We start from the raw sequence: 26751 nt of genomic DNA, 5'->3' as shown, positions 1-26751 counted from the left end.
ACAATAATTACTTTAATTTGTTTTATAAAAACATAAAAAAATGTTAAGATACAATATATTTATTTTAATTTAAATCAGAATGTGAAGAATTTCAATTTAAAAATTATATGCAAATAAGTTTTAAGGCAGTATAAAATCTATACACTTTACAAAACAAACAATTATTTAGCATTTTATTTTATATTTAGGTAATAAGAATTTGGAGGGAAATACACTAAACTGTCATAAAATGAATCTCACAACGCAAAAAACAACAACAACAAAAACTGGCTTCATTCTCTTGAAGCAAAACATAATTTCTATGTTCTATTTCTATATTCCATCTTAATATCAGCCATAAACATTTTGGTAGCACTTACCAATAAAGGTCCCATTAGTTAACATTGGTTAATGCATTAACTAACAATGAGCAATGCATTTATTACACTATTACATAACTATTCATTGTTAGTTCATTTTAGCTCAGGTCTATTAAATAATAAGATATAACTTTTGATTTTAATAATTTTTTTGTAAATGTTGAAATTACTAAAATTACTAAGATTAATGAATGCTTGAAAAGTATTTTTTGACTGTTAATTAATGTGAACTAATGTAGTTAACTAATATTAACAAATGTAAAGTGTTTTTTCCTCTCTGTGAAACTACATCAAAACTTGCTTAATTTGAGGAATAATCTAAAATTATATGTATATATATAAATTGTGAGAGATGCTTACTTTAGGATGAAATTTGTACAGTATTTCTAAATCTCCCATATCACTTTTATCAGCAATCAGAGTATCATGCAGTTGCTGTTTCTAATAAAGTTATTTGCCCATTGGAAAATTATTTGCCCAAACTATATAATTTGATTTTTCAGTTAGACCATTTTTACCTCAATTTGGCACATGATGAGTGTTAATTTAGGTTCTTGTATCTAAAGTTGCAGCCATCTGCAGCCAGTCTCATTTTCTCTATTCCTGCTAATTCAAAGGTTATCTAAGTGTTGCATGATTGTCCAGTACACAGGAAAAATAATAAACTCACTTAATCCCAGGAACGTCACATAACTCTGTATGCAGAGATGCTTTGGGCTCGTCTTTCTCCATCTCTGATTCAGTGTCCTCTGTATCTGGAGGGGTAAGCAACAGCACTGCAGAAAGAGAGGGAGAGGGAGAGAAGGATGAACTCCTACCAGGTCATTGTAAATGAGGAACAACACCTTAAAAATACATGTGGGTCAATGACAAATAAAGTGTCAACAATAAAATAATATTTTAAAATTAAAATTTCCGTTTTTTTTTTTACACATTCACAATCTAAGTCATGTAAGTGTTCGTGTGGGTGTAAATAATCTTAAAAATTATGTAAAAAAGCATTTTTTTAATTAATGCATAGAGTAAATACCATTATGTTTTGAGGAGTCACACTAATATGACATTTACTAACCCAGCCTTGTCATAAAAAGGTCAAATTATCTGATATTTTATTGACCTTGACACTCAGTGATGAGGGTCTACAGGGTTCCTCTCTATGATATATGTTGGTCTGTATGATAATCTTGGTTGCACCACATCATGAATTTGGAGCGGACAAAAGTTTGTGAAATATTAAGTAAGCAAAAAAATACTTTTGTTAAAGGAACAGTTCACCCAAATTTGAAAATGTACTCACCATCAGGCCATCCAAGATGTAGTTGACTTTGTTTCTTAATCAGAACAGATTTGGAGAAATTTATGCCGTCAGAATGTCCAAACAGCTGTTAAAAACATCACAATAATCCACAAGAAATCAGTGTGACTCCAGTCCGTCAATTCATGTCTTGTGAAGTGAAAAGCTGCATGTATTTAAGAAAAAAAAATATCATTATGACATTTTTAACTTTAAACCATTGCTTCCAGCTAAAATATGAGTCCATAATCCATAACAACGCTTCCTCTAGTGAAACAGTCCAAACACTGTTGTCCTCTCACTTCACCATTTTCTCCACTAACATATTTGTTTAGAACTGTTCTGACTGTTTTCACTTGTAAATTCAGAGGAGACGACTTTTCCACTGGAGAAAACAATATGGATTATGGACTCATTTTAGCTGGAAGCAATGGTTTAAAGTTAAAAATGTCTTAATGATAGTTTTTTTTTTCTTACAAACACAAAGATTTTTTTACTTTACAAGACATTAATTGATGGACTATAGTGGTGTCAATTACTTGTGGATTACTGTGATGTTTTTATCAGCTGTTTGGACTCTAATTCTGACGGCACCCATTCACTGCAGAGGATCCATCAGTGATTAAATGCTAAATTTCTCCAAATCTGTTCTGATGAAGAAACAAACTCATCTAAATCTTAAAGGCCTGAAGATGAATACATTTTCAAGAAATTGTCATCTTTGGATAAAATATTCCTTTAAAAATGCTGTTATTATGCTGTATGCTGTAAAAATTAACAAAGTATGCCAAACTACTTTTCAAGAATTTTATTATTCTAATACTGAGTTTTTAAATCATTATTATTATTAATGTTTTTGACTTTATGCACTACAAAAAATATCAAAATTAATTAATTCCATGCAGCATAGTAATAGCTGATAAATTCTTACATGTTTTTACTCCTTTTGACTGCAGTTCCTGAGATCCTCCAACGAAAGTTTCCTGTGGAGCTGGATTCACAGCGCTCTGGTGTAGAGCTGAGTCAGAGTTGGTTCTGCAGCAGATCAGTGGAGGTGGGAACATGTAAAAACACTAAGATTTATGACCTTTGAGAATGTTTTGTTTATTAGGTTATAAAAAAATCTGCTTTACCTCCTCCAACTTGTGTCAGGTGGTGGTGACAGATATACGGAGCTGTAGGGGCAGCTGTCAATGTAATTAGGGTTAAGGACAATGTCTCACACAGGGGCGGTTTCTTCATTAGGGCGAAATGGGCGATGCACCACCAAAGTGTCAAAGTGAATGTGATTTTTTTTCTATCACATTCAACCACAGTGTTACACTAGCTGTCACTGCTCTAGATTGTTTGTTCTGCCTCTGAATATAGTCCAATCAGTGTTAAGTCACATTATGTGGAGTACCACCCCTTTTTGGGCGATTTCACTCTGGCCAAGTGTTCTCATAGACTTCGAATCGAACTGCAGGGACTTCAATGCAATCTCTATGAGTTCTGGGAGGGCTAGCACTAATGTGCTTTCATCATCATATGTAACTTAACTTAACAAAGTAACTTAAAGGGTTAGTTCATCCAAAAATGAAAATTAGCCCATAAATTACTCACCCTCAAGTCATCCTAGGTGTATATGATTTTCTTCTTTCAGACGAATCCAGTCGGAGTTACATTCAAAATAGTCTTTGATCTTTCAAGCTGTTTAATGCCACTCAGCGGGTGTTGCATGCATCAGTCCAAAAGCACTTAATTAAAATGCGCCCATCCATAGAAAAAGTGTCTCACACGGATCCGGGGGGTGAACAAAGGCCTTCTGTAGCAAATCGATGCGTTTTTGTACGAAAAATATCCATATTCAAAACGTAATAATCACTTTAATGTAGCTTGCGCCAGCAGTTGTACACTGGAAGCAGCTCTGGGAGCATGACGTATGAGGTCAGTGTTGCGCATGCACCGGTGAGTCTCGTGAAAACCAACGTTTGTTAACAGGATCAAAGGAAGCAAAGTTTCCTTACTTTAGCAAAAGAAAATCAGTCTCCTCTTGGCTTATATCAAAATCCTCCGACATTCTTCTTTACAAATCCTAAAGAAGGCCTTGCAAAAACGAATCGATTTGCTACAGAAGGCCTTTGAATCACCCCCCGGAGCCGTGTGAAACACTTCTTCACATTTTAATTAAGTGCTTTTGGACTGATGCATGCAACACCCACTGAGTGCCATAAAACAGCTTGAAAGATCAAAGACAATTTTTTATATAACTCCGACTGGATTTGTCTGAAAGAGGAAAGTCATATACACCTAGGATGACTTGAGGGCGAGTAATTTATGGGCTAATTTAAATTTTTGGGTGAACTAACCCTTTAACTTGTGCAATGATTGGTGGGAACAAACATACCTCTATTAATAAGAAATATGAAGTCAGGACTAATCTGTATGTGCTGAATAAAGCAAACCAGTATCTCACCAGTAAAGTTTTGAAGGATGACGATTGTAATGGAGGTAAAGACGAGTTCAGTGATATACAGGAGCCATGCATTATTAGACACGGGAGTCTGTTATTATTAGTGTGCAAATAAACAAACCATGTATGTGTGCTCTCTGATAGCTTTTTGCACGAGCACATTTCAGTATGGTCACATGTTTGGCAGATGTTTTATAATGGACACATGCTGAAGAAGCATATTTTTATAGGAGTTTGCTGCGGTCAGTGGTGTTTATATACATATGGGCATCAACACTCACTCTGACAGAGGAACTTTTTATTGGTCATGTTGAGCCGCCTAAAGATCACCACATTCGAGAAATTCAGAATGTTTTTATTTACTTTTTAAATTTGTGTTTTACTCTGTTTAATAATTCTGAATGGATCCGTATATATTTATATACAGTTAGGTTAAGGCGACTGGTATAATGGTCCGTTGGCATCTCCGTGTGGTCCTGTTAGGTATTGCAGCTTGACTTGTAGTTATAGAAAATTCTCTAAACAAATGTGACATTTATATTTTCCTCACAGTTTTTGCTGTTGCACTGTATACATAAATTGTGAATTATGAAAATTAAAAAATGTTTTAATTTATCTTGGCAAAAATCTTGCAGAAAATATAGTTTTGTGAGAATCATCCTCAAACTTAATCTTGAATTTGGTAAAACAATTATCTTTATTTAAATAGTTTCAAGTCTTAATATTTTTCCTTTTATTATACTGGGATGCATGCTAAAATTGTTGGACGTGGCGTCTTAGAAATTTTTCCACCAGTCACCACTGGTCTCACACACGTACACACACACACACACACACACACACACACACACATAAAACTACACATCAGAGTAAAACTTAGCTGTGTCTAGTAAAGTTGAAGGATATCTGACGTCCATGCTTGTCAACAGAGAGAGGTCTACGATGCGGAGAAGCGTTGCGATTCCTGTCACGATACACACGGTCCACTAGGCCATGATGTCGAGATGTTCGACTGGTGTCTAAAACAGTTGTCTGTAAAAGAATCTGATTGGTTTAAATTATGTTCAAATGTATTTTCACAAGAACAGGCATCAGAACTTTTGCTGCAGTGTTGGGCAAATAAAAGCACAGAACAGGCTCCACACTAGCAGTATGAAAGCTTAGAGCAATGAGAACCATCTCGTACATAGTTATGCTAATGTGTCATAAATGAAGAGCAATGATAAAGAAGGAAATGACACTTGTGCAAATGCATGTTTCCATCGGCTTTGTTACATTTAACTAATTCATTAAAAAGGTTTTCCGGACACAGACAATAATATGAATCCTTGGTTAAAGGGGTCATATGATGTTGCTAAAAAGAACATTATTTTGTGTATTTGGTGTAATGAAATTTGTTTATGCAGTTTAAGGTTAAAAAAACACAATTTTCCACATACTGTACATTATTGTTTCCCCTCTATGCCTCGCCTTTCTGAAACGCGTCGATTTTTACAAAGCTCATCGGTCTGAAAAAGCGAGGTGTGCTCTGATTGGCCAGCTATCCAGTGCGTTGTGATTGGTCGAATTCCTCAAGCGTGTGACGGAAATGTTACGTCCCGTACCATACTGTGATGCCTGCGGCAACCACATGTGACGACCCCGGGCTGGACTCCACTTTGTCCACGGTGAAGGCCGATCCGGCGATCGACAGTGCGAAGTTGAAGTATTTCCTCAGCGACCAGCACGGATCAGCTCCAGGCATGACGAAGCGATATCGTCCTCTTTTGGAAGACCAAACAAAGTAGTTTCGCTTTCACAACGAAGTACACAGCGCCTTCACGACATGGCGGCGGCGGCAGCAACAATACTACAGCGAGAATAAAAGTTACACCTTCTTTCTTTGCGTGAACATTTGGGTTATTATGCTGTATGCTGTAAAAATTAACAAAGTATGCCAAACTACTTTTCAAGAATTTTATTATTCTAATACTGAGTTTTTAAATCATTATTATTATTAATGTTTTTGACTTTATGCACTACAAAAAATATCAAAATTAATTAATTCCATGCAGCATAGTAATAGCTGATAAATTCTTACATGTTTTTACTCCTTTTGACTGCAGTTCCTGAGATCCTCCAACGAAAGTTTCCTGTGGAGCTGGATTCACAGCGCTCTGGTGTAGAGCTGAGTCAGAGTTGGTTCTGCAGCAGATCAGTGGAGGTGGGAACATGTAAAAACACTAAGATTTATGACCTTTGAGAATGTTTTGTTTATTAGGTTATAAAAAAATCTGCTTTACCTCCTCCAACTTGTGTCAGGTGGTGGTGACAGATATACGGAGCTGTAGGGGCAGCTGTCAATGTAATTAGGGTTAAGGACAATGTCTCACACAGGGGCGGTTTCTTCATTAGGGCGAAATGGGCGATGCACCACCAAAGTGTCAAAGTGAATGTGATTTTTTTTCTATCACATTCAACCACAGTGTTACACTAGCTGTCACTGCTCTAGATTGTTTGTTCTGCCTCTGAATATAGTCCAATCAGTGTTAAGTCACATTATGTGGAGTACCACCCCTTTTTGGGCGATTTCACTCTGGCCAAGTGTTCTCATAGACTTCGAATCGAACTGCAGGGACTTCAATGCAATCTCTATGAGTTCTGGGAGGGCTAGCACTAATGTGCTTTCATCATCATATGTAACTTAACTTAACAAAGTAACTTAAAGGGTTAGTTCATCCAAAAATGAAAATTAGCCCATAAATTACTCACCCTCAAGTCATCCTAGGTGTATATGATTTTCTTCTTTCAGACGAATCCAGTCGGAGTTACATTCAAAATAGTCTTTGATCTTTCAAGCTGTTTAATGCCACTCAGCGGGTGTTGCATGCATCAGTCCAAAAGCACTTAATTAAAATGCGCCCATCCATAGAAAAAGTGTCTCACACGGATCCGGGGGGTGAACAAAGGCCTTCGGGTGAACAAAGGCCTTCTGTAGCGAATGTACGAAAAATATCCATAATAAAAACCTAATAAAAAATTTAATAATGCTTGCGCCCAGTAGTTGTACACAGAAGCAGCTCTGGGAGCATGACGTATGAGGTCAGTGTTGCGCATGCACCGGTGAGTCTCGTGAAAACCAACGTTTGTTAACAGGATCAAAGGAAGCAAAGTTTCCTTACTTTAGCAAAAGAAAATCAGTCTCCTCTTGGCTTATATCAAAATCCTCCGACATTCTTCTTTACAAATCCTAAAGAAGGCCTTGCAAAAACGAATCGATTTGCTACAGAAGGCCTTTGAATCACCCCCCGGAGCCGTGTGAAACACTTCTTCACATTTTAATTAAGTGCTTTTGGACTGATGCATGCAACACCCACTGAGTGCCATAAAACAGCTTGAAAGATCAAAGACAATTTTTTATATAACTCCGACTGGATTTGTCTGAAAGAGGAAAGTCATATACACCTAGGATGACTTGAGGGCGAGTAATTTATGGGCTAATTTAAATTTTTGGGTGAACTAACCCTTTAACTTGTGCAATGATTGGTGGGAACAAACATACCTCTATTAATAAGAAATATGAAGTCAGGACTAATCTGTATGTGCTGAATAAAGCAAACCAGTATCTCACCAGTAAAGTTTTGAAGGATGACGATTGTAATGGAGGTAAAGACGAGTTCAGTGATATACAGGAGCCATGCATTATTAGACACGGGAGTCTGTTATTATTAGTGTGCAAATAAACAAACCATGTATGTGTGCTCTCTGATAGCTTTTTGCACGAGCACATTTCAGTATGGTCACATGTTTGGCAGATGTTTTATAATGGACACATGCTGAAGAAGCATATTTTTATAGGAGTTTGCTGCGGTCAGTGGTGTTTATATACATATGGGCATCAACACTCACTCTGACAGAGGAACTTTTTATTGGTCATGTTGAGCCGCCTAAAGATCACCACATTCGAGAAATTCAGAATGTTTTTATTTACTTTTTAAATTTGTGTTTTACTCTGTTTAATAATTCTGAATGGATCCGTATATATTTATATACAGTTAGGTTAAGGCGACTGGTATAATGGTCCGTTGGCATCTCCGTGTGGTCCTGTTAGGTATTGCAGCTTGACTTGTAGTTATAGAAAATTCTCTAAACAAATGTGACATTTATATTTTCCTCACAGTTTTTGCTGTTGCACTGTATACATAAATTGTGAATTATGAAAATTAAAAAATGTTTTAATTTATCTTGGCAAAAATCTTGCAGAAAATATAGTTTTGTGAGAATCATCCTCAAACTTAATCTTGAATTTGGTAAAACAATTATCTTTATTTAAATAGTTTCAAGTCTTAATATTTTTCCTTTTATTATACTGGGATGCATGCTAAAATTGTTGGACGTGGCGTCTTAGAAATTTTTCCACCAGTCACCACTGGTCTCACACACGTACACACACACACACACACACACACACACACACACATAAAACTACACATCAGAGTAAAACTTAGCTGTGTCTAGTAAAGTTGAAGGATATCTGACGTCCATGCTTGTCAACAGAGAGAGGTCTACGATGCGGAGAAGCGTTGCGATTCCTGTCACGATACACACGGTCCACTAGGCCATGATGTCGAGATGTTCGACTGGTGTCTAAAACAGTTGTCTGTAAAAGAATCTGATTGGTTTAAATTATGTTCAAATGTATTTTCACAAGAACAGGCATCAGAACTTTTGCTGCAGTGTTGGGCAAATAAAAGCACAGAACAGGCTCCACACTAGCAGTATGAAAGCTTAGAGCAATGAGAACCATCTCGTACATAGTTATGCTAATGTGTCATAAATGAAGAGCAATGATAAAGAAGGAAATGACACTTGTGCAAATGCATGTTTCCATCGGCTTTGTTACATTTAACTAATTCATTAAAAAGGTTTTCCGGACACAGACAATAATATGAATCCTTGGTTAAAGGGGTCATATGATGTTGCTAAAAAGAACATTATTTTGTGTATTTGGTGTAATGAAATTTGTTTATGCAGTTTAAGGTTAAAAAAACACAATTTTCCACATACTGTACATTATTGTTTCCCCTCTATGCCTCGCCTTTCTGAAACGCGTCGATTTTTACAAAGCTCATCGGTCTGAAAAAGCGAGGTGTGCTCTGATTGGCCAGCTATCCAGTGCGTTGTGATTGGTCGAATTCCTCAAGCGTGTGACGGAAATGTTACGTCCCGTACCATACTGTGATGCCTGCGGCAACCACATGTGACGACCCCGGGCTGGACTCCACTTTGTCCACGGTGAAGGCCGATCCGGCGATCGACAGTGCGAAGTTGAAGTATTTCCTCAGCGACCAGCACGGATCAGCTCCAGGCATGACGAAGCGATATCGTCCTCTTTTGGAAGACCAAACAAAGTAGTTTCGCTTTCACAACGAAGTACACAGCGCCTTCACGACATGGCGGCGGCGGCGGCAACAATACTACAGCGAGAATAAAAGTTACACCTTCTTTCTTTGCGTGAACATTTGGGCGGCGTTATGCAAATCTACCCACATAGTGACGTAGACATGTGGGGGCGTGTTAGAACGAGCCGTTTTAGGTAGGTGTGGCTGACTCTTAAATTTTATAAAGAATATCTCTTTGGATTTGAGATTTTAGTCTTTGCAACTTTACAGATCTTCTTGTAAAGAGCTTGTAACACTCCAAAGAGAAAGGAAAAATCGAAATCGCATCATATGACCCCTTTAATACTTTGCTTTAAAAGGTGATCCGGGCCATTCCTCCTATTCAGCGCATTCTAAGTCCCCATCATATATTACAGTGTCCCCAAAAAGTATTTGGTCCTTTAATCCACACTTAAAGACGTCTGAATGTTTTTGGATTGAATAACAGAATATCAAGGCAAGTGGCAAGATGAACATTTTTCAATCAATATACATTCAACAAAAATACGTTTTAGTACTAAGAAAAGCTCCAGAATTACTGTTCGATATTTTGTATCTAATTCAATGGCATTTTTAAGTGTCAATTACATTTTGGGACCACTGTATGTCCTAATATTGGACTAAATATTATTTTTAATAATTTTTATAGAAGGTAAATATTAGTTTTTCTTTTATCATTAATGAGTATCCCTATGAACTAACTTCTAACATGATAAACTGGCAATTTATAAAGAAACAGTCCATATGTTTGTTAATCGCATTTCTTTAATCCAAAAGCTTTCAAACAAAACATGTCCTGTGCTTTGATAATATTGCAAATATAATATTTCCCTGTGTCCTCAATATCAGTTTCTATCCTGTTAGACTTTTGTAACATCCCTTTAATTAACAAAAGTCTTAATGACATCATCTTCCATGAAGTGACAACATTTTGGTGGCAAATCAACAGACATCTAAAACTATTAGCACACCCTCATGCAAGCTAACTCTCAATATTTCACTGAGTAATGACTAACTTGTCCATACGGTTAATTTTCTTGCCAATTGTGAAAATCTTAATAATTACTAGAGTTATAATTACTAGAGTTTAAGTGTCTACGCTTGACCAGAGCATTTTTCTGGAATACAGAAATACAGTACATCACAAGCTTATTCTTTTCTTTTAAGTTACACAGTTGAAAAGGTACTTTATAGATTACAGTCACATGGAAAATGGAACGTTTTCTAAAAAACAGCCCATTCCATCATCAATAGTGTAGCGATGTCACTTTCAAACCAAGCAGTTTTCTGTTGGACAGTGTGGCAAATTTGCGTGACCAACTTGAAAACAAGCTAAATTTGTGTGGGGAACTTTTTCTCCTTCACGCAAAACTCCCAAACGTATGGATTCCTATTGAAATGAATGGAATTCGCCAACAAAATTTCACAAAGCAACCATAAACGTGACCGCACCTAATAAGAATGACCCATCTAATGCACTTTGAGCATTATCCAGTTAGGATGTTTATGAAACTGTGATTAGATCATCTGAAGGGAAATTCATTCATAAAGTGACAGCATAGTGTGCAGGACAGCATTTTCAAACTTATGAAGGTTCTAAGGTCTCACCTGAAAAGGGAGGTCAGTGTTGCTATTTCCAATCTGATTGACATTGGGCAGTGACCCTCCATAGCACTGAGCTCGATTCTGGCCTAGTTGCAAATACTGGGTCTTCTGTAACTGCAACTGTGCAAAATAACAGTGCGTGAAAAGCAGCAGTGAATGATTAATGAATGCACGAATGAAACGTAAACCAGATACTGTGGAGTAAAAACACTTTATCAAGTGAAGAATGAGAAAAGCAGACCAGTGAGAGGTAATAAAAAGTAGCAGAACGTGGGTATCAACTTATGTGGTGGCGGCGCACACTAACATATATCAAAGTTCAACACCAGGGGACACACTAATAGCCTGGATCTGACATGTAGTAAGAGGTTGAAAACAGAGACCGGAGTAAATTGCTCTAATATTTTCCTCAAATGAATATTTGCCGGGGTTAGATTATTTTTTGAAAGTTAATTTCTGTTTAAGCACAAACCTTGACATCATTTTTTTTTTAAGTTTCCCAAGAAAAAGATACAGTTCATTTAACACACATTGATCAATATGTTTATTGACACTGATTTGATAAGATTCTTCTCAAATCAGTGAAAATGAAAAAAAGTTTTCTGTGTGATATACTATTGAAAGTGAAATGGTGCATTCAACAACAATATGTGTAAGTTAATTTAATTAAAATAAGAGGTGGTATGCACAAAATACCAAAACCATTATTTTAGTCAAATTATAATGACTGAATTGTTTAAAATAATAATATACAAAATATGTGACAACTTGCCCTGACAATACTACACTAACAATGATCAGTGGTATTTTAGTATCACAGTACTATTCTGGATTTTGTTAATATATTGAATTCGATTTTATTTTTATTTTTTCTGCATTCACTGTAATTTTAATTAAAATAATGGTCATTTTTATTATCTTTTTATATACCTATATACTTTTTTCATTTTCATTTATACTTCAAGTTAAACCAAACAAAAATTTGAAATGTTGCCTTAACTGTTATATATATATATATACAGAGAGAGAGAGAGAGAGAGAGGAAATCAAAATTAGAGAACAACCTACAATTTCCTAAATTTCAGGGTCCTATTTGAAGCTATCCTAACAGGAGTAGAAGCTCAGTTTTTAAGCATATTTCATAAATTAATTGTATTCTGAAGCACAGTATAAAAAAACTTAAATGTGATATTTGAAAAAGATCTCTGATCAAAATTAAAGAACACTTACAGAAACCTCCAAGTTATTGGTGTTAATCTGGCACCTGCAGCTTATTTCCTTCATTATATGACAAACCCTATTTAACTGGCAGCATTCCTCCAATTTTCACTGAGATTGCAAGACGTCGGGCTGCTCTAAGCTGATTGAAAGCCTGCAACAGACCCTTTCAGCCACTGCAAGAGAAGATTGTCATTCCAAATCTGTGATTTCTAGAATATTGCAGCATTACAATGACATTAATTCATTAAAGTCCCCCAAAAAGGCTGGTTGTCCATGTAAGACAAATACATAAGAAGACAGGATAAAGCAGAGATTATCAATGGGGAATCGGTTCAACACTGCAGCTGGAATTGCTTGCCAGTTCAGCGCTGAACAGGGTAAGGATCTGTCTCGGCACGTTTAAGAGAAATCAGACTGAAAGTGCACTCTGCAGTGACGAAGCCTCTCATCAGCAGAAAGAATCAAAAGGCTAAGCTCATCTTTGCTGAGGAGCATGTTGTGTGGAGAGAGTAGAACTGATCCAAAGTTCACTTTAGTGATGAGAGCAAGGTTAATTTATTTGGGTCCGATGGGAAACATTATGTTCGGCATCAAACTGGGGAAAGACTGAAGCCCGAGTGCATAAAGTAGTCAGTGAAAGGTGGAGGAGGAAGTGTCATGGTTTGGGGGATGTTTTCTGCAGCAGGAGTTGGGCCTCTTAAACAGCTTCATGTCAGAGTGAATGCAAATGTTTATCAGAACCTCCTTCAGCAACATGCAGTTCCTTCCCTGCAAGCATCTCCCAATTAGCCTGAAATTTTCATGCAAGACAATGCCCCCGTCACACTGCAAAACAGGTAAAGCAGTTCCTTGAAGTCAAGAACACTGAAATAATGAATGGAAATAATGACCGGCCCACAGTCCTGATCTAAACCCAACTGAAAATCTCTGGAAAATTCTTGGCGACAAAAGTTATGGCTAAGAAACCCACTACAGTCCCCGAACTATGGAAGAGAGTGGAAGAAGAGTGTATTTTCATTATTCTTTCAGTTTTATTTAAATTTGTAGTTAAAATAACTAAAAATAAATGTATTTTAAAGTTTAGAATGAAACAGCCTTTGCACACAGGCTTACGCTGGTAACTCATCAGTGGACTTTCCTCGTCAATATAGACTATATTTTATCTTTTCTCATTCTATATTTCTGACGTTCCAAAAGCGCCTTCTACTGGCAGAGAATGAATGTTCATTTTGTTCATGTTCATTTAATCCAGTCTTGGGTATCGTTCAAAAATTTTCGATATCGATACCGATGCCTTGACTTCGATACCGGTTCCTGAACGATACTTTTTTCTATACCAATTTTATGAAAACCATTTTAACAAGATTATATTACCTATAAAAAAAAAATTTGGTTTTATTTTTCAGCTTGTTGATGTTTATACAAACTCAAAGACTCATCTCCTGAGCCACTGCACAAAGGAACAACATGTAACCAACACAATAAATCAGTGCAAATAGTTTTAATGAAGCTCAAATAGTCTTCAGTTTACACATCTATTAGGCTACATTTACACTATTGCGTGTTCATTTTAAAACGTATAACGTTAGCTCAGACAGAATCATGATTTCTATTCATTTTCCACTGATTTACTGATGAGCATTAGCAGCTTCCACCGCTGTCTGCTTGTGTTCTCTTTTCCATGATCGCTGCTCTGACTTCGAGGTAATAACATATTTCATTTCAGCAACATTACATGGCGAAAACACACATTAGACGGCAATCGGAAGTTATTACAAACACTCAATGGTGGTTTAAATTGAGTTTTGAGTAAAAGCGGAATATAACTCTTATTTATTGTCCTATGTAGCATGATGCTACAGTTTGCATGAATGATCACATAACACGCGGTTTCGGTCGTGTAGTATGAACGGACATCTGCATATGATCGGAACTCCACGCAGCTCCCGCTTCTCTCCATTGGAAATGAATGACTGAATGACCGGTCTGTCGCTTGTCGTTTGTCGGAGATAGTGGAAAGTCGGCTTGAAACGCAGTGGAAACGGCAGTATGACAAGGATTGTTTTCATTTTAGAACATAAACGCGCCAGTGTAAATGTAGCCTTACATCTAAGGGGGCTGGGACGCATTCACACTAAAGCCTCACGTGTGCGCCACATCTTTGAGTGTAACCGGAGTAAACTAGTAGGTGTATTCGACTTGACACGAACCGACTGTGCAGTACAGACCGATCGGTGTATTACAGTACCACGAGAGCTAAAGAGAGCAGACTGCTCCGTGCGCTTTCGAATCGCTTTCGCGGATGTCAAACACCGATCGATCTGCCACGTCTCACATCTTCTAGTCGAACACACCGTCTTATTGGCTCACTGACGCTGATGAGATTAACCCCTTAAGTATTGAAATTTGGTACCGAACGACGAGATGTTTTTCGATACTCGATGGTATCGAGGCAATTCGGTCGGTGCCTAAAAAGTATCGAACTCGATACCCAGCCCTATTCAGACCAATGCGAAAATCCACCCACATAACCCCGTTTTAAATTAATATAATAATTTATACTTCTGACTCACCCCTGGTTTTAACGCTCAATTGTGAGGTTTATCATTTTATAATTTATTTTGTTTTTGTGAAAACCTGTATCTCAACTGTAAATCAGTTGCTATTTTGTGGTCTACAACATGTAAGAAAGCCATTAGGGTATAACATGTACATGAAAAATGCAGTGGTGTAATGAAACGACATAATAATACTTCGTTACAGTACTTAAGTATTTTTGGGAGTATCTGTACTTCACTTGCGTTTTTATATTTCAGTCAACTTTTACTTTTACTCCACTACATTTCCTAATTAAAATATATACTTTTACTCTGATACATTTCCCCGAAGCATATTCGTTACTTACTACAAAACAGTCAGAAGTCAGAAGAACACGGACTGCAAGAAAGCAGGTTTGACGAATCAGTGGTCTGGCGTCTGCAAGTTAGACTCCTAAAAACACCTTTTTGTTCATGTGCAAACAAGTGCGCGCACAACTGCGGATGATTAATTTTCCACTCAAGTCGAGTCTGGGGTGTGCGATATACTGGATATCTTCTGCGATAATATGGTAAGTGTTGTTGTAATGATGTGCGATCTGACGTTATCAAGTATATCGCCAATGCACGTGATTTATTTGTTTATTAAAACTCAAAATTCAAGGCATTCTAAATGATGGCAAAAATGCTTCTATATGCTTTTTATATTCATATAATTTAATATAGTTAACTTAATCTGTATCACACAAAGAGTACCGTTTTTCTACAGGTATCAGCATGATAAAAAATTTTATAAACATTTTATACAAGTTCAGTAAAGTTAGCAATAAGTGACATTTTAGACATAATATTGCTTGATTTTGCTAAATTTTGCCAACGAAAATAGTTCCAAACAAAGATCACAGCACTGTTTTGCGTCTCTGAGCAAAGGACCGTGTTTTCTTATTGAATGAATCAGTTGAATAAATGATTCAGTGATTCACTCAATAACACAGTCAAATGCTTTGTTCCTGAATGAATGCTGTCACCTACTGGCGGTTTTAATTTAACATTTTGACTATTTTTTCATGTTTTAAATCATTTCAAATATAGTATTCAACGTTTTATGTTTAAAATAAAGCATTATTTATGCATCTGTAACTGCAGTTTAAATGCATCCATGTCCCCTCTGAGCTACATTAAACTGTGTAAATACTGAATGCTATTTCAGATGCAGATTCCAGAAATATTTTCTTATGATGGAATGAAAGACACTAAGTACCGGATGAAGTGCTTCTTATTCTTACCCAAAAATACAAAATGGAAGAAAGAGTTCAAACTGAACACAACCTTGCTACTCAAGCCGTCTATGAACATATATATATATATCTTGTACTTTTACTTTCAATACTTAAGTACGCTTAAGATTTTAAAAATACTTTTCGTACTTAAGCACAATAAATATCACATACTTTAAGACTTTTACTTACGTAATATTCTAAACGGTGACTTCAACTTCTACCAAAGTAATTTTCTGGTAAGATACAGTATCTGTACTTTTGCTTGAGTATGGCTTTCTGGTACTTAATACACCACTGGAAAAATGTAGAAACATTGGACACAATTATGTGGCACCATTGTGCAGCAGCAAGCATCACAACAAAAAAGGAACCTCAAGGTTGATCTAGGAAAATGTGTGCAAATGTACAGGGCCCCATTCCTATATTTTGCCTGGGGCCCCAATTCATTAAATCCGCCCCTGTCTCCACTGTATATCAAAATCTTAAATAAGATTATTGGAGAATGTTTTACAAGAAAATACTGAAAATTCTGTTTTAAATTCACAAGCAATTTCTAAATGGAACTTGTTACTACTCCATTTTAATCCAGTGTTGGCAACTAGCTGAAATACAATAAGTTTACGTTTTTAAAAAATATATATTTTATTTCAGTTGATATTTTTTTTGTTTATTTGTTTAAATGTTTTTAATGGTTTTAGTTTTTGGTTAGTTAACAATAATAACCCTGACTCTATTTTCATTATAGTTACCATTGCCTTATGTATCCCATAGCCTACTTGTTTTACCCAACAGCTTTTACAAAAACAATATACTGAAATCCAAGATGGATAGACTTCATGAAAAAATACAAAACCAATGCTACAAAATATGTGTAATTAGACTTTTAATTTAAAATCTACAGGGATACATCTTTTGTGACAACTTGCCCCGGTCTCCTCTATATGACATTTCATCATTTAATCAGTAGTTACTATCCATGGCCTGATACACGCAACGAGAACTAAAAGACCGAAAAGCAATCACAATCCATTAAAGGCCAGAACAGGTCCCTGTGCAGATGTGCATAACATCTGTCCGGCCAGTATCTCTCTCTCCAGCAGCTTCCTCAGCATCTACCACCGGGACATCATTATAGTCCTTCACCGATTTGTCACGGCTCTCGGGCGACAAAACAGCTCTTAAATCAAATACAGGCTTTATCATACACAGCAGCGGTGCTATGCGCGCGTTTAGCCGCGACACACGTACCCGTCTCTGACACACGTACCCGTGCAGCTCGCGTGATGCTCAGGTCTTTCATGACCTCCTCAAACGCTGCGGTCTCCTCCGCCTGCTTCTGGTTGTGCAGGGCGATTTTCTCGCTGAATTTTCGCGGATTGCTTGAGCTCGCCATCTTCTGTTGTTCTCCAAAACACAGAGCGTTGCGTGAGACGCGTTGTGCGCTGCGGCGTCATCACGGGAAGAGTTGTGGGCATTGGAGTCCAGCGACAGTCCACTGGAGGAGCGCCTGATTGATCACACACACACTCACACTCACACACACACACACACACACACACACACGATGAATGAAATGTCTTCATGTGTCGTGTCGTGATAGAGGATACCTGCTATTTATGCTTTAAAAACTATTATGATAAGAGGCACTAATGATAAGGCTGATAATGTAAAATAAAGATATATTTATGTTTAAAACAGACATTTTTATAAAATTCTTAAAACAATTCTTAAATTTCATCATCTTTATGAAATCTTAAACATTTTCAACTAAACTTCACTTATATAGAGATTTAATATTTTTTATTAAAATAAATAGTTATAGATTCTTTATTCATATTTCATTATTTATCGGGGGTGACAAACATGCAAAAAAATAAGAAATCAGGAAGGGGGCCAACACTTTTTCACACCACTGTATATATATATATATATTCTGATAACACTGCAAAAAAAAGATGACGCTCTTCAAAATGACAATTTTCCAGTGTAAATCAAAATACATTTACTTAAGGAAAATGACAAGAAGACTTGTTTTCTGTGACGCTGATCAAAACGAGGTAAATTTAAAGTGAGTTTATGATTAAAAGAATAAATATCTGCCAATGGACTCAGAAAAAACTCAAGACTTATAGGTTTATACATTTATATACAAGAGATACATGGTTATTGTAAATGTAAGATCAAGAAACAAAGCTTTTTTTGTTTGTAAATCCCACAATTTCTTGTTTGTTTTAACACTGCAGTAAAAATAGTTCTCAAAGGTAACAGTAGCAAGGAAAACCTCATTTTTGTAATAGTACATCAATGAAAAAATTAGAACAACATATTAGTGTGCATTTTTATTTAGACCACACTGCAACAGACAAAACACAGCAGATGGATAAAACAAGAACACAAATGTAATTTCACACATGGAAGACAGATGTGTAAAAGAATTGCAAACAGTGCTACCCATACAAATACATTCAGTGTTATTTATTAACTATACCACACATTTAAAAATGTAACAAATGTATACATCAAAAATTAAAACGGGATATGTCAAAAAACCATTGAAAATTTTAGTTTTTTTATATAACCACATGCTACAAATTTCAGACATTCATAAATGCACTTCTACAAAGAATTGTCTTGAAATCCAAAATTGACGTCAATGAAAAAAAAAAAAAGTTGTAAAATCTTGTGTTGAAATCCCAAACTTAAGGAAATTTACATTTACATAGAACCAAACAGCTCTTTAAGTGCTTTTAACAGGCTGATTAAGGCTGATCTGTGACAGAAGTACAAGATTGAAGGCCATTTGTTCATAAGACCCAGCTGACTTACTCAAAAGTCTTAATATTTACATCATGTAAACGAGCCCTTAGCTAAGGGTGACAGTCATTTACTGCTGTAATCATGGTAAATTACCTATCTATTTACATACACAAAATGTGATTATGTTGTTGTAAAACACAAATGTTTCTAACACCTTAAAGGAAGAAAAAAACACATTAACATGTAATAATAATCAAACAAGTGCACACAAAAATAAAACCCTTAGGTAGTTTCTAGAATGTAGTGTTTTTGACATTGATATTCTGATAGGAAAACATGCAAACACAATATCATTAAAAAAGGTTTGTGCCACAGTTCCATGTACATGATTCAGTCCCTCCTATACTGTATAATACTGTATATACAGTGTAAATTATATGTTCAGAGAACACAATGCACCTTTTTATTTGTTTAGTTATTAAATCACTGCTCACCCTGTTGAATATTTTATAAAGTGCATAATGAAATGTGCTTGCTTAGTTTGAAAAAAATTCAAAACTGTAGGTAGGTTAAAAACATTTTTAAATATAACTGTATATGCAATGGCTACAGCAATGAGATTAAAGTCATTCCAAGCAGAAAAAAAAAATCTCACAATGAGGTTTCCATTTTTAAACGTCCCCTTAATGTTTAAAAGGACAACATTAAGTCATGAGAATTTTTTACCTCCACTGCTTCTTTGTGGTGGTTACGATTTCTGAAATAATTTCTAATACAAAACCATTCAAAAATGAGAATTTTGATAAAGGATAACTAATATCAGATACTTGTCACAAAATAGGTTAATACAGCATCACAAAATATAGTAATATTAATACACCTGCCACTACTGTTTTATATTAATCTATAATCGCTAGAGCCAGCTTTACTTCTTGAGAAGATGCTTCACGGTTTCTACATGCCAATTAGGAAAATGGGTTCAATCTTTTCAACCTATAAGGAAGTGCTGGCAAAGAGGACAATGTTGTCCAAATTGTAGCTAGCGGACCAAATTCAAAATATCACAATTCAAAGTTCTGCCCCCACTTTTCCAGAGACAATTTTTTTTCAACCAATTTATTCAGCTATCCAAAATTTCAGAAAATGACAGAAATTTGGATAGTTTATTTATAAAAATTGCTTGTGAATAGTTTGCTTTCGTGTCATTAAACCACACCAGTGAGAACAGGCCATAAATCCTGTTGTGTTGCTGGCCCATTCAAGTCTGTCATCATTGCAAATCCCACAGGCACTTGTATGAAACCCTCATTACTATGAAACGGGTCAATCTACTAGAAGGGCCAAAGACAACATTACTGATTGAGAAGTGTGTAGAAAGATGCTTCACATTCTCAAAAACCTAAGCCAAAAACAGCAAATGTAAGACAGTATGTGCTTAGCGTTGGGTGGTTGTTTGTGGAAATATGATACAAGCTACTCCTGCAAAAGATTCTGGAAAATGGAGATTGCTTTCACATTCATCAGTCTCTGTATGTGGAAGTTTAGGATGTATTGTGAATACATGTAAGATATTCCCAAAGATGAAGATGTGATGACATTGCCCCAGTGCTGCTGGTCCATTCAAATATATCACCAATGCTAATCCCACAGGGACTCTCATTAGTATGAAACAAGGCAATCTACATGAAGGGCCAAAGACAGCATAACTGCTTAAAAAGTGTGCAGAAAGATGCTTCACATACTCAAAAAGCTTAGTAAAGAGTGTGCTTTCATATCATTCCCTCACACCGATGTGAACAGGCCTTCAATTATGCATGCTTCAAAACTGAAGACATAACAGTCCCTTTTCAATGAGAGAAAGACAATTATACCATTACTTTTACTGCTGTCCGGGTGGACACTGAATCTTAAGCCTAAAACAGCAAATGTAAGACAGTATGTGCTTAGCGCTGGGTAGTTGTTTGAGGAAGTATGATAGGTGTACAAGCTATTCCTGCAAAAGATTCTGGAAAATGAAGATCTCTTTCCCACTCATCTGTCTTGGTGTTATACACTTGCACAATACTTGTGACGTTATTGAGGTGCCAGTTGTATCCTCCAACTATATAGATCTTTTTATCCAGCAGGCAGCAGCCAGCCTCCGACTGACCAGCACGCATCGGACTGACTGTTGTCCATTGATTGGTCTCTGGAACGTAGTACTCTACAGCTAGAACATCAAAGCAGCGGTCAACATGATCCATTCTGCCTCCGAGTGCATATATACGGTTGTTTACACTGATCATAGCATGCAGGACTCTTGGCTCGTTCATGGGACACTTGAAGTCCCACTGATCCAAGGCTGGATCATAGCAATGGAGAGTTTTCTTATCCTCTATAGACACCCCGTAACCTCCAGAGACGTAGAGTTTCTCTCTGCACATCGCTCCGGCGTGACCCCAGATTCTCCTCTTCAGGGAATCCACATAAGTCCATTCATTTTTCCTTGGACAATAGCACTCTACAGAGGACAAGCTGCCAGACCTGTTGCGCCCCCCAGTAGCGTAAAGTTGTCCATGCAGTACGTTGAGCTGAAACTGAATGCGGCTTTCCTGCATGGGTTGGATTCGAAGCCACTGGTTCAGATGGGGGTCATAGCGGAAGCAGACGTCAACTGCGCCCTCTCCACTGCGATACTGTAAATGCTGCCCACCCACGACATACACAAAATTGTCAAGAACCGACACACATGCATGGCTGCATCCCATCTCCATTTCGGTCAACTCTTTGAACTGTCGTACTGTGATGTCGGGTAGATAGAAAACTTTGCTGCTGACTGTCCGATCGTTGTCGGTGTAGGGTGTTCCACCGAAAGTAATTAGCGACGTGACGTCTGAACGAATGGAAGTTCGCGGTGACTGCATTTCGTGTTGTCGGAATGGAAGGATTTGATAATTAAAGGCCTCTAGAAGAAAGTGTCGACACTGCACATCCTCCACCATGATGTCGACAGATTGGACACTGTCCACAAGTTCAGACGACCACATTAGCGGGAAGCGCACGTGGCAGAGCACTTCACTTGCCGCAGCTCGTTTGGATGCGTCATGCTGCAGCCAGCGGACTGCCGCGTGGAACAAGTCAATTTCACTACAGTTCTTCAACTTGTTGCTCTGAAGGAAGAAAACCAGTCGTTCCTTTGGAATGTGAAGGAAGTCGTCCTCCTGAGCTATTTGCAGGAAGTGACGGAATGTGAACACATCGACTGACTGCTTAAGGGACAAGAGGCTGAAGGTGGTGGCCATCTGGCCGATGTTAAGACAAGTTTCAACACTCATGGCTGATTTCAGGAACTCCTCACAAAGCTCCACCACAGGCACCATCTGCAGGAAGACGGCTGCACCAAGAACATCCTGAACGCAGTCCAAGTCCAGAGTGACTTCAGAACTGTAGGCAAAATCAATAATGTGCTTCAGTCCTCTGGCTGAAAGACCTTTTAGCTCTATGGTGTTCTGGTTTGACTCCTTCATTCCTCCAGTAAACATGGCTCTGTATGGATTAAGAAGACAAGATTTTATAGCTTTATTCAAATGTGTGGCAAAAAAAGAGGGGATCTCTATACTTTTAAAATAAAACTTAAAGTGCAACAGTGACCGCTCACTTTTTTTATTTTGTATTCTTAGCAGCTTCAGTTCTGGAAATATTGTCCCCATTCATTTTCTATTTTAATAAAGAGTTCTAAACCTTGAACCAAAACAAAACTAAAAACTTCTTCCATTTGTACAATCTCTGGCTGATTGAGTGCTTCTTGTTTTTAAAGGGTAATACATTTTCTGAGATGTAAACAAATAAGGACTTAACAAATAAGCAACAGCTGCTGATGGAATGGTAAAACTGTTAACTGCCATAGCCAAGGTATGTAAAAATCACTAAGAAACAACAGAGAGGATGGCAGAACAGACCATCATTTAGCAAAGTTACAAAAAAGGACAAACCTTACACCATTACCTAATCTGTTACTTAAATTCTCCCGAAGTAGTTGTTTACAGTTAGGGGTGGGTGATATGGCAAAAATATCATATAAAATTTTTTTTTTTTCAGGAAAATCACGATTCACGATTTTAATCACGATTCTTTGTCATGTTGGTTTTACTATTTTGCATGTTGTCTGAACAGCACAGCCAGGTACAAGGTAACAAAATATAAAATAAATAAGAATGGCAGATATTTAGGCTCAAATGGGCGCAGATAAAAATCTGTCATTGTTTTATCTTTGTTATTAAAAAACAAGAACAAAGATACACATTACAAAAGACAACTTAGTCCAGTAATCAGGCGCTGTTTGACTGGTTTTTGTAATGTGCACACTTTTAAGTATACGCGCCCAGAAAAAGCGCATGTCAGATCAGAATGCAAATGAAATGTTTAACTTGCAAGGCTTTAAAGTTAGCAACGCTTGTGGTGCGTTGAGTTAGCATTTGATGTGAATGTATGTCACGTACAGTATATTAAGACAGAGGCACCAGAACGGCAACGGATAAGAATGTGTGCTGTAGCACGACACTATGATATTTCTTCAAAAGTATATCGTGGAGACATTTTAATCATCCACGATCAAAAATAGTGAAATTGCACACCCCTATTTACAGTACAATCACAAAGTAGCAATTAAAATATTATTTTTTTCTTTCAAACTCACTCAGAAACACGTGCTTTGTTGATAGGAGATGCGTGGCAAATGCAAACAATGTGTTCTAAAATTAATATTATAAAATGGATAGTTCCTGTCCTTGATTCAGACTGGTTGAGCTGTGTTCAAAGCCATTGTAAATTATTCCATAAACATACATCTTTGACCTCATTACATCAGTATTCCTGAGCTACAGTGTCTGTGTTGCAGTGGTTCCGTGTATTATTTATTTCAGCAAAATTAACTGTTGCAACTCATGTTTGAGATCCACCTATGGCAAGAGCATCCGCATAAAACCCCTGCATGTGCTATCTTTCCATGTTGATGTTCGCTTCTTGCGATCTCTGCACTTACACAGCTCGGTTGGATTTAAAACTGCTCACTTTCTGTGTCTTCATGAGGATATATTGCCAGATCAGCCTCCGCCAGATGTGACAGCCTTTTTATTCAACCTAGGTTAGTTGTGTTCACATCCTGAGCCGCCCACACTCTCTCTTGTCTTCAGGCTGCCCACCTTTTTTCATTATCTCACCTGCTCGCGGTGTTTTTTTTCCCCACAGTTTTTCGTCGGTATGTCGCTCGTGGTGCGTTGATCGCCGCTAAAGACCCTCACCCGTTCTGTGTGGCCTATTTGCGCCTCAAGCACACTGAAGAGGCTTTGGAGAACCCGGAGAATTACAGCCATTGCCTTATGTTGCCTAAGAGGCTCCGGTGGCGCCATCATGAGGTTGCCGCGACCAATCCTGCATTCCCTGAAGAGGATATCATCGCAGGCAACCTCCCGTTCGCCAACGAGCCAGCCGGTTCCGGCGATGATGACGACGCAGGCCTTCTCGGGGTCTCAGAGGACGAGGAGGCCATCCCGCCCTCTGCCGTTCCCCAGGCTAATGCCCCTTCGGCCTTACCCCAGCCCATCCTCCTGGACATGTGAGAATGAGCGGCCACTCGCCTCAACATTGAGTGGCCGGCTCCACAAAGCGCCAACGACCAGGAGAGGGATATTTATGACGGGAAGCTGCTAGGACCCCCTCCCGGCCCGAGGAAACAACTCTTCCCCATCCCTCCAGTGTGCGTGAAGCACATGAAACATTACTGGGGCGATCCACTCAACCTAAAACACGGTCTTGCAGGCCTCGAGGTAAAAGACATGGCAGCTCTCGGCATGGATGATACCCTCGCTATAAAGCCATCGATCACCAGGTACCTTAGCGCCCCCCCCTCCATAGCCAGTCTTGCCAAACAAAATGAACCAATTTTCTGCCTCTGTTCACCAGGCCACCTACAAGTCCTCTGCCTTGGCTTTCAGGCCACTCAACGTCTCCTCCCTCCTCTCCACTTACTAGGCGGAGCTTTTGAATGATTTAGGACAACAGCTGGACAAGGGATCGCCTTCACCAACCCTATGGATAGAGATTCTCACGGTTAAAGGGATAGTTCACCCAAAAATGAAAATTAGCCCATGATTTACTCCCAGGGCATCCTAGGCATATCTGACATTCCTCTTTCAGACAAACACAATCACAATTATATTTAAAATTGTCCTGGCTCTTCCAAGCTGTAATGCGTTCGTGTGTATGACGTAGGCATAGAGGAAGGCGCGATGTAAGCCCCGGGGAGGGACTTACATTTAAATACGAAATGTCGCATTTATTTGTCTCTCCAACATTTATCCTACTTTGCGGGGGGGGGGGGGGGGGGGGGTGCGGGGGGGGGGGGGGGGCCCCCCGCCCCCCCGCAAATTTGCGGGATTTCCGCCTATGGTAGGGGTGTAACCCGGTATTCTGTCCAAAAATTCGCCCATTGGCTTCTGACCATCATGGCCTCCTAATCATCCCCATATCTGCTGATTGGCTTCTTCACTCTGTCTCCTCTCCACCAATAAGCTGGTGTGTGGTGGGCGTTCAGAAGCGATACGGCTGCTCCAGGTGGATGCTGCACACAGGTGATGAAACTATTTCCATGTCTTCAACCTTTTTTATGTACGGAAATCACGCTTTCTTGCTCCCAGTCTCTCTGACAGACGCGCACACACAGAGAGACGAGACCTTCTCAGCGAGGTTCTTGAAGCAGTTCAACTTGAAGGGATAGTTCACCCAAAAATTTTAATTTGATGTTTATCTGCTTACCCCCAGGGCATCCAAGATGTAGGTGACTTTGTTTCTTCAGTAGAACACATTTGATGATTTTTAAGTCCAACCGTTGTAGTCCATCAGTCTTATAATGGATGGCAATGGTAACAAAATCTATGAGTGTAAAAAAAAACATGCACAGACAAATCCAAATTAAACCCTGCGGCAGTGAGGTGTGTACGCGCTCTGGTGTAGTTACTTAACTAAAAGATGACATTCTCTCGCGCGAACTCATTCGGGAGTGGCGACTTTCCACGTATTCCCAACTTCTGAGCCTGCTCGCCTGAAATTATGGTTGATTGCTCTTCGGCTGGATATCAACACACCCATTAACGTAAACTGCACCAGAGCACGTATGATGGGGCACACCTGAATCGAATGGAGCCTCATCACTGCTGCTGTTTAAATGCCGAGCGCGTCTCTCCTCGGGAGACCAGTCTCTTCCTCGTGCATGCATGCTGGTGTCCTCGTGGGTCCAGGAGGGGTGCGTAGAGGGACTCTCATGCCGCCAGAGTCGTGAGCTGCCGGACAAGAACCGCACCCGTTACACGGCCGTCGGGCAAGGATGCCGGGCCGTCTAGTCCCTTCAAGCGCCGTGGGCAGAGAGAAGCCGCCACCCCTCGTGCCCCGGACCGGAGAGGGGATCGTGTGCGGCTGCTGGACTACACACCTCACGCATCGGAAGCCGTGCGCGAGCCCAAAGACAGTTGGACATAGTGTTGTATCAGAGGTAAAAAATTATATAAATACTGTTTGGTTTCTGGCACAAACCGATCGTTTCGTGTCTTAGGACATCAATGTGTCGTCACGAGCCGCAGCGTTTAATTTGGATTTGTCTGTGCATGTTTTTTTACTCTCATAGATTTTGTTACCATTGCCATGCATTATAAGACTGATAGACTGCAACGGTTGGACTTAAAAATCATCAAATGTGTTCTACTGAAGAAACAAAGTCACCTACATCTTGGATGCCCTGGGGGTAAGCAGATAAACATCAAATTTTAATTTTTGGGTGAACTATCCCTTTAAAG

General features: G+C 38.4%; 2 protein-coding genes across 2 annotated transcripts in view; both read right to left on the bottom strand.

Moving 5' to 3' along the window:
- The window catches only part of LOC107553560 (CREB-regulated transcription coactivator 1-like), a 33034-nt gene extending 15256 nt beyond the window's left edge, over window positions 1–17778 (bottom strand). Inside the window, exons 1-6 of the mRNA XM_016235834.1 lie at window positions 17436–17778; window positions 11134–11250; window positions 8619–8744; window positions 6388–6449; window positions 6186–6289; window positions 1030–1135 (exon numbers count right to left, since the gene is read on the bottom strand). Of these exons, the coding sequence (XP_016091320.1) occupies window positions 1030–1135; window positions 6186–6289; window positions 6388–6449; window positions 8619–8744; window positions 11134–11250; window positions 17436–17561 (641 nt within the window). The 5' untranslated portion in view covers window positions 17562–17778. The remainder of the gene's footprint in view (window positions 1–1029; window positions 1136–6185; window positions 6290–6387; window positions 6450–8618; window positions 8745–11133; window positions 11251–17435) is intronic.
- Window positions 17779–19597: 1819 nt separating this feature from the next.
- Window positions 19598–26751, bottom strand: part of LOC107553559 (kelch-like protein 26) — a 14504-nt gene continuing 7350 nt past the window's right edge. Inside the window, exon 4 of the mRNA XM_016235833.1 lies at window positions 19598–22450. Within this exon, the coding sequence (XP_016091319.1) occupies window positions 20869–22450 (1582 nt within the window). The 3' untranslated portion in view covers window positions 19598–20868. The remainder of the gene's footprint in view (window positions 22451–26751) is intronic.

The sequence above is a fragment of the Sinocyclocheilus grahami genome, unplaced genomic scaffold, assembly GCF_001515645.1.
Source record: "Sinocyclocheilus grahami isolate Dianchi unplaced genomic scaffold, SAMN03320097.WGS_v1.1 scaffold474.1, whole genome shotgun sequence".
Lineage (NCBI taxonomy): Eukaryota > Metazoa > Chordata > Actinopteri > Cypriniformes > Cyprinidae > Sinocyclocheilus > Sinocyclocheilus grahami.
The sequence above is the reverse complement of the archived record's forward strand: the minus strand, read 5'-3'. Positions and strand labels throughout refer to the sequence as shown.